This window comes from Thermobia domestica, chromosome 3 (genome assembly GCF_964235325.1).
Source record: "Thermobia domestica chromosome 3, izTheDome1.hap1.1, whole genome shotgun sequence".
In the NCBI taxonomy this organism is placed as follows: Eukaryota; Metazoa; Arthropoda; class Insecta; order Zygentoma; family Lepismatidae; genus Thermobia; species Thermobia domestica.
Window position 1 is genome coordinate 37603392 of NC_137456.1, and position 14776 is coordinate 37618167.

The 14776-nt window shown below is 35.9% G+C and overlaps 1 protein-coding gene across 2 annotated transcripts in view; it reads left to right on the forward strand.

The window, feature by feature from the left end:
- The first annotated feature begins 3366 nt into the window (after nucleotides 1–3366).
- The window catches only part of LOC145680288 (ubiquitin domain-containing protein UBFD1-like), a 50119-nt gene continuing 38709 nt past the window's right edge, over nucleotides 3367–14776 (forward strand). The window contains exons 1-2 of one of the 2 annotated variants that reach the window (XM_081750647.1): nucleotides 3367–3520; nucleotides 9556–9858. In XM_081750647.1, coding sequence (XP_081606773.1) covers nucleotides 3508–3520; nucleotides 9556–9858 — 316 coding nt within the window. In that variant the 5' untranslated portion in view covers nucleotides 3367–3507. Of the gene's footprint in view, nucleotides 3521–3627; nucleotides 3781–9555; nucleotides 9859–14776 lie in introns of those variants that run through there. The other variant, XM_081750648.1, reaches the window with a different exon arrangement.

The following is a 14776-nucleotide window of genomic DNA, read 5'->3' on the forward strand; positions in this document are numbered from 1 at the left end:
CGTAATAAACCCTCATCAAAGGGGATAAAATAGGTCTAAAACTTTCAACTTTTGAATATTTGGCAATTTTTTACCCATAAAAGAGAACGAGATAGACTACCCAAACTTATCGAAGCACATACTATCCCTATACTAAGATACTAAATTTTAAAATTTGGCAATTCGCAAAACTTGAGAAGTTTTCCTATCCACCCTTCCCGAAGTTTAAAAGGTGGGCCAACGTGCCTATTGCCAAAATTTTGAGTGGTCCTATGTAGCCGTGGATCATTGACTCTGAGTCAGAGGCACAAAAGAGTGATCAACTGCTGCACTTATTGCTACTCAACTAGCATCTTTAGTGCTCATTAGGATCACAACTTGAATATTATAAAATGGTAAGTTAGTGCGTCCGTTACTCCGCACCATAACTCTTAAATGAAACCGAATTTTTAAATTTCGTTCCTTTCTTTTTTTGTAAAAAAAAAAAGAATAGCTAGAGCGATTATCTCGGCCAAGTTCCTCAATTCGTTAACATCTTCACGGGTAGCAGAGGTTTAAATGATGGCTATTCATATCCTATTTTCTGCTGTTGAAACTAGGGATGGGCATCTTTGCTGCCGTGTCGTGACAAAACGCTGTAACTTTGGCGGAGAAGTTTTGCGAAAATGAGCCGTAAAGTTTTCATTCGAAAATGTGATCTGTATCGTGTAGAACCAGTGTAACTAGGCAATAATGGTCAACCAATCAATTTTCACCAAATTTAATCACACAACATGCATTTACGTACCATTACATGTAACCACGTGTTTCCAAAGTCAAGATACACTGGTTCTACACTATACAGATCACATTTTCGAATGAAAACTTTACGGCTCATTTTCGCAAAACTTCTCCGCCAAAGTTACAGCGTTTTGTCACGACACGGCAGTTTGAAACTCGACTTGACTCGAAACAGACATCTTTGAGCTCGACTCGAGAAGTCGGCTCGAAAAATTTCCTCCAACTCGACTCGAATTTGGGTCAAGCCAAATCGAGCTGAATCCTATGTGTAGTTTCAAGTAATCTCTTCAAGTATCCTACAAAGTCAATATAATTATCAATGATACTATTACAACTTATTATTATTATTATTATTATTATTATTATTATTATTATTATTATTATTATTATTATTATTATTACAACACCGTGTATGACCATGGAAGATAGGCGGTTTGTATTTGAATAATAAAAACTAGCTGACTGCCAATCTTGGTCATCAAGAAGTCTTTAGGAGGCAAGAACATCGTTCACGACTATCTGGGTTTGAGTTCCGGAGGAGCAAGTATTTGGGTTCGAGTTCAAAATTGTTAAAAGGTATGCCGGCCAAACATGCTCAAAACTGCTTGGCCCGGGTTTAGGGTTGTGAAAGGTTCGAGCGGCTCGTCCACAGCTCATTCACTATCGATCCGAACCGAATTGATGGCTTACCCCAATCGAGCTGATTCGAGCCATCGGCTCAGTTGAGCCAAGTCGGTGGCTCATTCCAACCAAGTCGGCTCGAGTCAATGGCTTATCTGAGCGGAGTTGATGGCTCGTCTCAACCAAGCCGGCTCGAGCTGTTCGCTCAGTTGAACCGAGCAGAGCCGGTTGACACCACTATCCGGGTTGGGCTAAAAAAAAAAAAAAAAAAAAATCGACCGCGCAAGCCTCAGCCTTGGTGGTAAGAAACAGAGTGTACAGATATTGGTGCTCATGACATTTGAGGCGGTCTCGTTATAAAAATCTAGTGTTTCATTATCAAGACGGAACGAGATGCGCGTAGTGTCCCCTGTCGTGAGCAACACTAGAAATCCACATTACTGCTTACTTTCTCACGGCTTTCGCTTTTCGCTCTAATCAGGCCACGATTTCAAAACAAGTTAAAACGAGGTGAACAAACGAACCATTTAATTAAATTCGACTCGACTCCAAACTCGATCTCGAAAACAGTGACTCGACTCGGAACTCGAGTCGAGAAAATTACCTTTGACTCGACTCGAAACTCAAGAAAATTCCAGTAGAGTTTCAGCTCGACTCGTGCCCATCATTAATTGAAAGAAAGAAGGTAATTGTAGAATGCTGGAAGTTACATATCGTACCTGCAGATGGCAGTGAAGATTCTCTAATTCTTGGCATCTACCGGACGAAATTGAAACTTCTACGTCTGATTGTTTTTACTGTATTTAGCAGAGTGTGGTTATTTTGCAATATTCACTTTTAGGTTAGAGTTATTTTCTAAGTTTTCGTCTCAAGGACGTTGCGCCCGCATTCCTTCCTCACTAGTGGATCCAGAAGGGTCGTTTTAAGGTTCGGGTCGCTTCCTGGACAACGAACGTAGGCTCTAATTATATATCAAGACAATTAAGTATTTAAGTGTAATGTGAATCTTCTACATATCATATAACAAGTGATATACATGATTGCTGTATTCTTGTTGGTAGCTCTTATAGGATATACATGCTTATAGAGGATATATACGATAATAATTATAATATTATGCATGCTAAATTGCTGAGTTTAGGAAAAAATAATCTTTCCACCGCCCTCCCCGTGGATCCGCCACTGCTTGTGCCCTTGAACATCTGTCTAATGTGTTCATCAATAAAATAGTTTGTAAATACATTTAGCTATTTTCTTAAGTTGAACACTGTCTAGTTGGTATCTTCTCAGTGAAACCGTTGCTGGGCTACTTAATTGTTTTGATTGTATTTAGGGCTATTATGTCTAATATAGTGCCGTACGTATAGGAGGTTTCAGAGTTTTAATTGCCCTTGAGTAAGATATGTAAAAATAAGCATTTACTATTTTAGGATATGTATAAAAACACCTGAAATTATATAAAGTTAAACATTTGACAAACGTCTGCGTACGCCACTGGTCTAATATAAGCATAGAACTAACAGAAATGAAAGAAGTTCCATAAAAATAAATATAATTTTCATTGATAAATTAATCAATAATTAAATATTATTTAATTATTGATTAATCAACAGCTTGTTTAAAAACAGTAACTCTGATAAATTTCCCCGCACTCTTAACTCTGTCTATTAAATCTTAACATTAACTTTATCAATTCTGCAACATTTCTCGTTTCACAGCAGTGAAAGTTATTAATTTAATTTTAATCAATTAACTTTGAAGTTAATTTTAATCGTTACTCCTTTCTAGTAATTTTTGGTTAATAAATTATAATCGGTTAACTTTTTAATAATTTTTCTATATACCTACCCTTGCAAATTATGATCTGAGAGTTATTGACGTCTTAAAATATTCAGTTCAATAAAAAAAAATGCAAGACGCAGACTTGCGTTCTTCGCCGAGATGCAATTCAGCCATCAGCAGCAGATTCGATTTTAAGCCCCAGTGTCACCGACCGTACTGCACATTTGTTTTGACGGTGGACTGCTTGCTTCGTCCGCAGTACAGCCTGCCACGCAGTTTTTTATTCGTGACGTAACACATTCTGGAAGTCTTAGAATTTTGATTGGTCAGGCTCAATAAACCAAAATGGAATCTACTGGTAAGTAAATGATATAATGTTGATAATTTTTATCAGTAATATTTACGTAAAGAGTTGTATTTTTATATAATATAGTAAAGAGAGTTTAAGTCTAAGTAATTATGTTAAAGCTATTTGTATTGTATATCAGCCTCACGGAAAGAAGGAAAGTTAACGTTGTTTTCAACGGAACTAGCAAAGTCATCAGGTCAATTCACTTGCATCCATAGCACATGACATTGTAAACACTGCAATTCCAGAACCACATTTTTGGGCAGAAGGTGAATGTTACGAAAACAGGTGTTAATTTAGATTGTATTTATATATAAGGTCATCCTTCGAGAGTGAGGCTTGTATACAGAACTCCAATTGATTACAGACTAGTCTTGTTTTTACATATATATTTGTATATATATACATACATTGATATGTATAAAGATATTCAATGATTAAATAGAGTTTTATTGGTACGCAGATCAATATTTAGAAACTTGAAGTAGTGTGTCGTAATTTTCTTCGGGGGAAGAAATGAATAATACGTGTATTAATGTGATGCAATGAGTAACTTTTTCTTTTTAAAAATTTAAGAAAGTATTTTCCTTGTTCACAACGACATACAAACATATTAGTTGATGTTGAAAATATACCGGTTTTATGTGTTTGCATATTATGTAAAAATCTAATTGTAAAATGTATGGCTATCGTTAAAATCACTGGAAAAGGAAATAGAAACTGAGTTATTCCAATATGTAAAGATAACAGTATTGTATATTTTTATTAGATTTTATTTATTTTGTGTGTGTTTGATCTGCAAAAATTGATTTTTTAAAACTGCATATTAAAAAGAATTACTTCTACGATTGAAAATAAACAGATCTTCGTATATCCAGACTTTGCTAAGGCTGTTTTGTTTGAGCGACTCATCAGTATCTTATTTTCAGGGTACAGGTTTCATTTAGGGGATCCACCACTAATGTTTAGGTCACAGACCTACGTAACAAACATGAACCAACTTTCACGAATCAGTCAATAGAAACTACTTTTCAAATGAACTGCTTCCAGATACGACGGAATTTGAGGTCTGGCCCGTCAGCGGTGGTGTGTTAGGTGTAATCGGAGTTTTGTGTTGGGTACATCACATTTTAAATTACACTGCAGGTGTAAACATGTTGCTCGTCGAGTATCAAACCTTGATATTTCAAAATACGGTATACATTCCATTCGGCAGACGAGCCGTATGGTTGGTAGCTTTTACATTAAAATATATTATGGGGCAAACGTACATCGCTACGTTTACACTTGGTTAAAAGCAGGGTTGGTTGGTTTAAACCAGATGTGTTTTTTTAAAAAAAAAAAAAAAGTTTAAACCAAAAAAACGAAAAATATTCGTAAAAGTGTAAGTGTTCGTAAAATTTTGATGAAAACCCATTTGTCGGTTATCACGTTTCACTCCTGTATATTATTCGTATTATATTCAGACCTAAATTCCCCATTCAGTACTCAAAGAGATTATGCTACAAAAGCAACTGTTGTTCTTATTAATTTACGAATGTTTCTTTTTCTTTTATATATAGTTTGTTATTATTGTTATGAAGTTGCAATCAAAGAAAAATTCTAATTATTGTTCCCGTTTTAATAATGTTTAACTGTTGATAAACTACATCGAAGTGCCGTATTTTTTTTGGGGGGGGGGTCATACAAACGAGAGGCATTTATTGAAATCAGAAATATCTTTGGTATCTATTTATGTATAAATGGGTCAGAACCAAAGTGGACTGAAATAATTCGTATCTTTATTCACTTTTCTTGCTGATATGCAAATTAAGTCGTCGTATTTCTTTAACTTGGACTGTAAAAATCGTAGTGAACTAACTTGGACTAAATTAGTTCTTCTGTACTCTGCAGTATTTTGAAATTGTTCGTATGTAATGGTTTCATTTGTGCAACTGTTAATTTTTTTGTCCTGAAATGACTCTTCACAATTATATTAAAAATATGTAAAGATCAGTACAACGGATATTTATCAGCTGAGTCTTTGTGAGTGAGTCGGCAGATGTATTGCATTTGTGACTAATTAGTTCTGATTTCGAGTTCAAATGGAGGACAATTTCTCGGATGTAAGCCGAGAAGCGGTTTGGATTCCACTTTAAGCTTATGTAACCCCTTGCAGCATAACCCGGTTGTTGTATAATAACACCAAGGAGAAACAAACTTATTTCTGTTCATATGTGATATAAGTACATCGAGCAAATTATTTAAACCAAAAAAAAAACTTTTTTTTTTCAATAAAAACCATGGTTTTGGCCAACCCTGGGTAAAAGTTAATAGGCCTAAATATCTCTTTCATACTGAGTAACATCATATTTGTTGCAGACTTCACGAAGTCTTTCTCAGTGAATCTTGACTTAAACCAGAGATAATATGCGTGTATGAATAAATGAATGACTAGGTTTCAATTTGACCAACAATGACATCAGGCCAATAAAAAGTGATTTGCCTTAATAACAGGGTTGGCTGGTTTAAACCAAGGTTTAAACCAGCTGGTTTTTTCAAAAAAACCAACTGGTTTAAAACAAAAAACAAAAAATGTTCGTAAAAGTGTAAGTATTTGTAAAATCTTGATGAACACACATTTGTGGGTTATCACGTTTCACTCCCGTATATTATTCGTATTATATTCAGACCTAAATTCTCCATTCATTACTCAAAAAGATTATACTACAAAAGCAACTTTTTTTTTTTATAAGTTTATAAATGTTTATTTTGTGATTTTTTGTAGTTATTATTGTTATGTAATTACAATCGAAGAAAAATTCTAAATATTGTTTCGTTTCAATGTTTACTATTGATAAAATACATCGAAAATGCCGTACTTTTTGTGTGTGTGGGGGGGGGGAAGGGTCATACAGACCTCACGAGAGGCCTTTAGTGAAATAAGTATCTTTGGTATCTATTTATGTATAAATGAGTCTGAGCCAAAGTGGACTCAAATAATTCGTATCTTTATTCACTTTTCTTATTGATATGCAGATTAAGTCGGTGTATTTCTTTAATTTGGACCGATAAAAGTCGTTGTTAACTAACTTGAACTAAATTAGTTCTTCTGTACTCCGTAGTACTTTGAAATTGTTCATATGTAATTCTGTGTAATGGTTTCACTTGTGCAACTGTTTATCTTTTTGTCCTTCTGAAATGACTCTTGACAGTTATATTAAGAAGCATGTAAAGATCAGTACAACGATTTTTATCAGGATTCCTTCGTGAGTGAGTCGGCAGACGTATCGCATTTGTGGCCAATTAGTCCTGGTTCCGAGTTCAAATGGAGGACAATTTCTCTCGGATGTAACTCGAGAAGCGGTTTTTATTCCGCTTTAAGCTTATGTGACCACTTCCAGCATAACTCGGTTGTCGCATAATAACATCAAGGCGAAACAAACTTATTTCTGTCCATATATGATATGAATATATAGAGCAAATTATTTAAACCATAAAAACCTGGTTTAAACCAAAAAAAAACCTGGTTTAAACCAAAAAAACCGGTTTATTTGGTTTTTTTAATAAAAACCATGGTTTTTGCCAACCCTGCTTAATAAGCTCCTTTCAAGGAAGAACCTGTTATCTCTGTAAGAATGTTCCAGATACATGGGGCCGAATGATTTTTGAATATCTAATTTATAGATTATTTTAGTGTGGCTTTTAAAATCCTTGGTAATGTTGCAAAGTATGGAAGTAAACACCTATTTGAAAAGCATCATATACTTGGAAACTCGTATAAATGTTAAAAATGGCTGTATAAATTCTGTATAATGATACTGTTATTATTTTCGGTTATTTAGTTTCTCTCTCAAATCACTTAGGAGTGAATTTGACTCATATAGTAGGGATTACGGCTCGTTATTGCAACTGATGTGTATAAATAGAATGGGGGACATATGTCATAAACACTTCTTGTATAAAACACGAATCGGCTTGTGCTAGTGGCATCTAAAGACACGAATGCTGTCTAACTGAATCAGGGCAGGCGCTCACCAGGGGGATCCGAGCGGTAGAAAGGGGGTGAGTCTAGGAAGCAGACGCGTCACCAATGGTGGGTATACGCCTAAATGAGGTCGTTTGCAACGGCTTACTAGAAGACAGCACCAGCTTCGGAGCCGTCAGTAAATTTCGGGGAGATACTAAATGCCATCCTTATTTTCTATGGTTAAGCGGTTAGCGTACGTGCCTTTGGCGTGGGAGATCCGGATTCGATTCCCGGCGGGAATTCATGTGGTTTGGATTCCACGTTGATAAGTAGGTCCACGTTTTATATTGCGTCGCTGCTGAATGGGACATTGAACTCAAAATCATCTCAACCAAATCTTATAGCATAGCCATAACTCGGCAGAATCCAACCCAAGATCTGCGAACCCTGGAAACCGTTGAGGGTGGAGGAGGGCTAAATACTAGTCCTGCCTTCAGAGTAGGGCTGAGGTACTATCTGCAGTCTCATAATCAATGTAATTTGCCCATTTGGAAGTGGGACGAACCTCTCTTCCCCACATGTACGTCTTTGTTGAAAGAGATGCTAAACTCGAAGCCAATCAGCTGTCTTTCCCCTGGTAGAATTTACCTTCTAGGCATGTCTCTATTAGAGAGAAAAACCTTGCCAGCGTAGGATTTAATTGACGCTCACCGTGACGAGACTTCAGTTTAAAATGGGATCTGTACCATTGTAGTGTGTTTGGTGCTCTCCAACCAGAAATCGAATCCGAGGCGGGTCTGTAGCTAGAACATTAAGACAGGGGGGGGGGGGAGATAATTTTGGAAGGGGTCAGACTTGAGTTCATCTTACCTTCATACATTTTCAACCAATAACTGAAAATGTCATGAGACTGAAGATGGCCGTAGGGGGTGCTGAGCTGTCCCGGCTACTCCTTAGCTACGGGCCTGATCCGAGATCTCGTGCATCAAGAGCACACGGGCTACCCAATAGGCCGGTAAGGATTGGTGATTGTCGAACTCGTTTTCCTATAAAACAGGAAGAATATTGCATAATATCTTTTAGCCTTTTAATTTCAATTTCTTTGTACGAATGATCATCATCTAAACCTTTTTGCCAGTTAGCTGAGGTTGGTTTTTCGGATCGCTAGCCTTTACCTGTTTCTATCATATTCACTTGACATCGCACTGCACCATATTTTTGACACAATCTTCTCCATTTTTTTCTTCGGTCGGCCTCGCCCTTGTTTCCCATTCAGATTTGCAGCATCTGTTCGGTAAGCTATTCTGAAGATCTTAACATGTCCAAACCATCGAAGTGTACTGTCTTGTAGCTTTTCTATTACTGGTCTTACTTTTCTCCGAATAATCTCGTTCTTAATTTGTTTTTTTCCTTCCACGTCACTCCACATATTCACCGCAACATGCATCTTCTGTTTCTGTCTCTTGTCCCGTCATTCTGCTCCGTATATAATATAACAGATCTCACTACTGTACATAAACTTTAAGTGTATTTGTACCCTACGGTCACACAATACTACTACTGATTCTCCAATTTATCCAACAACTGCTAATTCTGGTATTCAACTCGTTACTACGGATAAGGAATTTTCAGAATCAGCTAAAGAAAATCACGTAAATTTTTTTTTCCTGCTCAGTATTGTTTATTTTCCGTATGTAATTGTCATTTCGTATTATTTGTTTTACAACTTACGTTGGTGCACTCAGCAATCTGAAGGATTCAGTCGAGAATTACGGTAGAATGTGAATCTTGTTAAGAATATACTAACTGTTGTAACGAGAATTTTGATAAGTTGCGTAAAAAAATGTAATTTCATAGTTCAGTTTACTTTTTTATTTATTTATTTATTATATGGGTAATTTTTTAAAAGGAAAATTGTGTAAAAAAATCTGAACAAGTAAGTAAAAAGAGGAGTGGAACTGTTCGTGTCACCTACCTTTTGTTTGTATTTGTTTGTATTCTAGTATTCTCGTATTACATTAGATTGTTGTTAATATAAGTGTAATAAAGTAATGTGCAACTTTGAAAACTCTAACGATTGCTTGGTCTGTTGTAGAAATGGAGATGGGAGATCGGAGCGGGAACAACTGTGATACGAGTGCTACAAAAATCGAAACCCGTGTAGAAGCTGATCCGTCACAAGAGAAGAATGCGGAATTAACAGCTACTCCAGCAGAGTCCAATTTGGTGGAAAAGCCAGAGCAAAACCATACGACGAAAGAAATTGAAGTACCGTCAGTGTCAGAACCGAAAGAATGTGTGGACTTCAAAGTAATATATAATAAACAAAAGTACGATGTAAATTTTCCCTTAGATGATACAATTGGACAGCTGAAATTGCATTTGCAAGATATCACAGGTGATTGTTATTTAACGTTGTGTTGTTTAGTATTAAGATTTTATGTTTCCTGCAACTTCTAATAGGACTAATTTTCTGTCTACTTCATGTTGGCTCGTGCGGACAGTGATAGTGCTTCTTACCTCATAATTTTTGTTTGAAGAGAAAAAGGAATAAGGTACTAGGTATTTTGCAAGTATGAAGTTATGGAGATCTTTGTATTCCTCCATTAACATTGTATTAATGCTTCTATTTATTTATTTTATTTTTTTATTTTTTTATTTTTTTTTTTTTAGAAAAAAAAGGAAACCCAATCTAGGTTTTAAATTACTCGAAAGCCACTGGACTAGCAGGAACTCGAACCGGGAGTTCATGGTTGCTTTATCAACTTAAGCTATTATTAGCGAACGACTAGCACTTTTCATGTTTAGGCGTTCGCTGATTACTCAGTTGATAGACCAAATGTTCCGTAAATTGAACATCAGGGTTCGAGTCTCCACCGGTACAGCATCCAGATCATTTTCTGTGCATTTTGCTGTTCTGTGCCTACTGCTACTTGATGTAAATCAAATCTTTCTTCTCGCGTAACACAAGTCACGAACTGAAGATAAACCATTAGGAATTAATATTAAATGTTAATTATGCCATTTATGTGAAAGTATTGGCATTGAATTTTGAATTGATTTGCCAGTCGTTAACTTATTTCAATCCCAAATAGAGATAGATGGAAGGGTTTGGAAAAAATCGTCGTCTTTTTTTTTTTTTTTTTTTTTAAGGGGGGCTCGGTTTTTTTCTGCTTCGCTTTTTTGCTTGGGAAATTTTGGGCTTTTTCCCAAATTCTGCTTTAAATTGATAAACCAGGTTTTGTTTCGCTTCTCTACAATACAAAAACTCATTTAAGTAGTAGTGGATGCAGATAATAATACAAAACCTTGAAAATAAACATGAATTTCGAAAACATATTTCAAACAATTTTAATTCTTAACACATTTTTATTATGAATCCCAAAAAAATTAATCCATGTATATAATAAGTTGCAATTAAGTTTTAACTTGCATATGCATTATAAGCAATATTTTTTGTGAATTAAAAATACAAAAGCAAGGAAAACTGTTACATGACATACAGAATTTATTGTACTCTATGTGTGAGTTTAAACAAATATAAGTTTCGACATCGTAACTTTCTCAAAAATAACATGTTCTTCTCTTTGTTCATCATGTATATCAAGTGGTACAACGTTGGCTTTGCATTCGGAAGGTCATGGGTTCGATTCCCGCTGCCGTCCATCCTGACGGGTTTTCCAGTGTTTCCCTCAGTCCTACCAGGAAAATGCCGGAATGGTACCTACTAAAATAGTCCCTGGCCGATACCTTCCCAAATCCTTTCCATTTTGTTAGATATCCAGTATAAAATAGCCTCCGAGCAGCATCTGGTGATTGTTAAATAAATAAATAAATATCATCCCCTCGTCAATCTGTTATAGCCTATAAGTTTATTATGTCTGACTTCCGAGACTTTCATAAACATTCGTACTAGAGTAACAATGAAAAATAATCATTGTTTTATTATAATTCAACGTATTACTTTAAAAGACTGAAAAAAATGTAATCTTTGTATGGGACGCTCAAAAGTCACCTAATTTGTTGATGCACCTCTTGCTTCCGCCTTTGCTGCTCCTACAGAAACTTCTTTGAAGTGGAACAGAAATATTGAAAATGTATTTTTTATTCATTTATTACATACGTAATAATTTGTTACTACCTATCAGGTGCTTCGGACCTGCAAAATCGGTAAAGTCCCAAACTCTGTAATGCACTGACTGTTCCTTAAGCTTGTTTAGAGTCAGGAAAGTACTGAATTTGCTGTTCATGAATCATATGCGTAATACTGTTCATCTGAGCGTTTGGTTTCCAAGGCTCTGGAATATATAATCACCATCACGGTTTACCCAGTCCTGAAGGTTTCTGAAATTTTAACAAGAATTCAACATGTCATTAAAAAAAAAAAAAAAAAAAAAAAAAAAAAAAAAAAAAAAAAAAAAGCTACGAAATACATTTAAGTCAAGCACAACAAATATGAGTGAGTGGTTAGCTTTTCCGCTTCTATTGGAAAATGCGGGATTCAGTCCCACATTCTACCATTCTGACAAAAGTTCTTAATTCCATCTGTGAATGTAGAGATAGTGCGTGTTCTGTGTGATTCCTGGCTGATTTCATTTCTTATGTTTTAAATTGTTGCTATTACTAATTACCAGCAATGACGGATTTGTGAAAGGGGTTAGGGTGGGGGTGTCTTTCGGACTGAAGCCTGTTCTCCGAAATTACGGAATTTCTAAAAGAAACGAAATTTTAGTTATGTCTTTACTCATAAACTTCAAGCTCCCCTCAAATGAAAATCAGGCATTTTTAGAAAAAAAAAAAAAAACTAACCATTAATAAGAAAAAAAAAACACTTTTCTAAATCCGTACTGATTATTTGTATAAAATGGTATTCAAGGTTGCATCCGGAAGATTATTGCTACATCATTACACAGCTACAGTATAACAAAATATGGAAGTATGCTCTGACGGATATATTGAAAAACATAAGTTTAGCTATGTGCTAGAAACTAGAGTACTAAGCTCTAAGAAATGAATCACGAATAGCTAAAAATAAAATTATCTAAAGAAGAAAAAATGTCGATAACTCAGAAGTTAAAATAAAGTTATATAGCCTCTAAAATTGCTCCCAAATACTACGTACTTAATGTCTAATTCATAAAACATGTGCTCCATCCATAATTATGGTGAATTCTAAAGGGAAATATGGCATTTAGGTCATGAAAATGAAAAACGCCAAAATTTCCGGTTTTCCCCCTAAAAAGCCGACTTTTAATGTAAAAAAAAAAAAAAACAATTCAAAAAGCCGGCTATTTTGCATCTCTAATCTTAGGATCATTGTCCTCCTGTGGTATCCAATCTTCATTTTTGTCGATGAACCAGGGTTTAGCAGTCGGTAGCAAACATCTTTGATAGATTTGTAACATCTTCCGTGCATTTAAAGTGCCGGTAAACACGTGCAACGTGCCGAAACCCAATTTTGAGGAACACACCTGAACATGCACCTTTATGGGATATTTCACTATCCGTTGGACCAACCTGTTGGCGGCAGTTGGCCGGGTCCGTTGTCTGCTTACATAACCCCACACAGAAAATTCGTCTGTATAAATTACGTTGTCCCACTCGCTGTCCAAGTTGCCCTTTGCCCATGCCAGTCGTTTCGTGACGTGCTTTTCACTTAATAAAGGTTTCATCACTATAATTCGATATTTAATGTTGAGAGCCCGCAGATGCATTCCAACAGTTACACACGACACATCGTAGCCCATTTACTTTAATTTTGCTTTCGCTTGACGCAATGTTAAGGCTGGAGTTTGCGAAAACAGCTTAATAATCATTTTTGCCACTTGTGGATTCACTTTTCCTTTTGACCGACGTTCTTGAAAGTCATCCGCGTTCTACACAACTTTATACCGATTTATCCACTTTTGTACAAACGACTTGGACTTCATTATATATGTCGCCGCCGCGGCGTGACTCATTGCTGTTATTGTCTTTTTCAGTCACACTTTCACACTCAATTAGTGCTTTCTGGACATTGTGTGGAGGACACAAGTTCCCTCTATTTGGTGTAAAAGAACTACGGCGTCTGTTACTAGCTGTGCGTAACGCCGACCACGCTCTTACTTAACAGACTATAAAATCTGCATGTTATACGAAAACTTAAAAATATCAGATTTGTTATCGAACTAAGGACGTTATATCACAACACCCTAATTTTGGCGGCTTGTATCGTCGCACTAAGTATTCGGCGCATTCTTAACGGAGTGAGACGGGTGGTACAACCACATCCAAAGTACTTTAGCGTCAAATACTGTGATCATGATGAATTTCGAATGAATAGAATCAAAGACACATGGGATTGAAAATTTGACTTTTTTCCAAAGCCTTTAATTCGGAAAACTGCTTACATAAAACTCATCAAAAATTGTAGATGGCTTTCAATAGATGCAAAAATTATAATGCGGTTTACAGCAACTTGATATATCAAACTGTTTTGGAGATATGATTGATACTGGTAACGTTTGCAACACTACTTAAAATTATGTCCCCGGCGGGAGCTCATGTGGTTCGGATTCCACGTTAATCAGTAGGTCCACGTCTCATATAGCCTCGCTGCTCAACGGGACGTTAAATTCAAAATCAACTCAATCAAAATTATGTAGTTCCAAGAACTTGTAATTATATCTACCGAAAAATATTGTTGTAATGTCATAGACGCAAAGTAAGTCAAATAATGTTTTGAAAAAGTTCTTACAAATACGCCAGTTTAAGTAGTGTATTAAATTTAACCACTATTTTTTCCTTATCTTTGGAGTGTTTTTTCCTTGTAATTTCGTTTCTACTTGTTCGAAATATATCATATGATGACCGTATTATTCGATACTAAGATACCTCATGTGGGGTCCTTGGTTCGATCCCAGCTTGCACCAAGTGAGCTTTGTGGTGCATAAACACTGTGTGCGTGGTTTCTCTCGGGGATTCTCGCGTTTCTTCCCAGTTTCTTTATTCCACCATTTCATTCATTTCTCATCATGACCGTCTCCTTTAGTCTAGCCGGCATGAGCGTGGGACGTACAACTTAAAGGTTTCATTTTATTTTACTAAGATACATCAAATGTGTAATATGTAGTAACCTGATATAATGCCATTTTAAAAATTACAATTTTATGTTGGGTACGCAACACTCTTAATCTGGTGTTATCATAAGTACTTCAAACCATGTCTCCTTATCGATATTTGTATGGTACGAAATTGCAGACTTTTGTATCTACGTGGGTCGTTCAATGTTTCCCTAAGCTGTAAAATATATATATATATAGCACACACTGCTCACA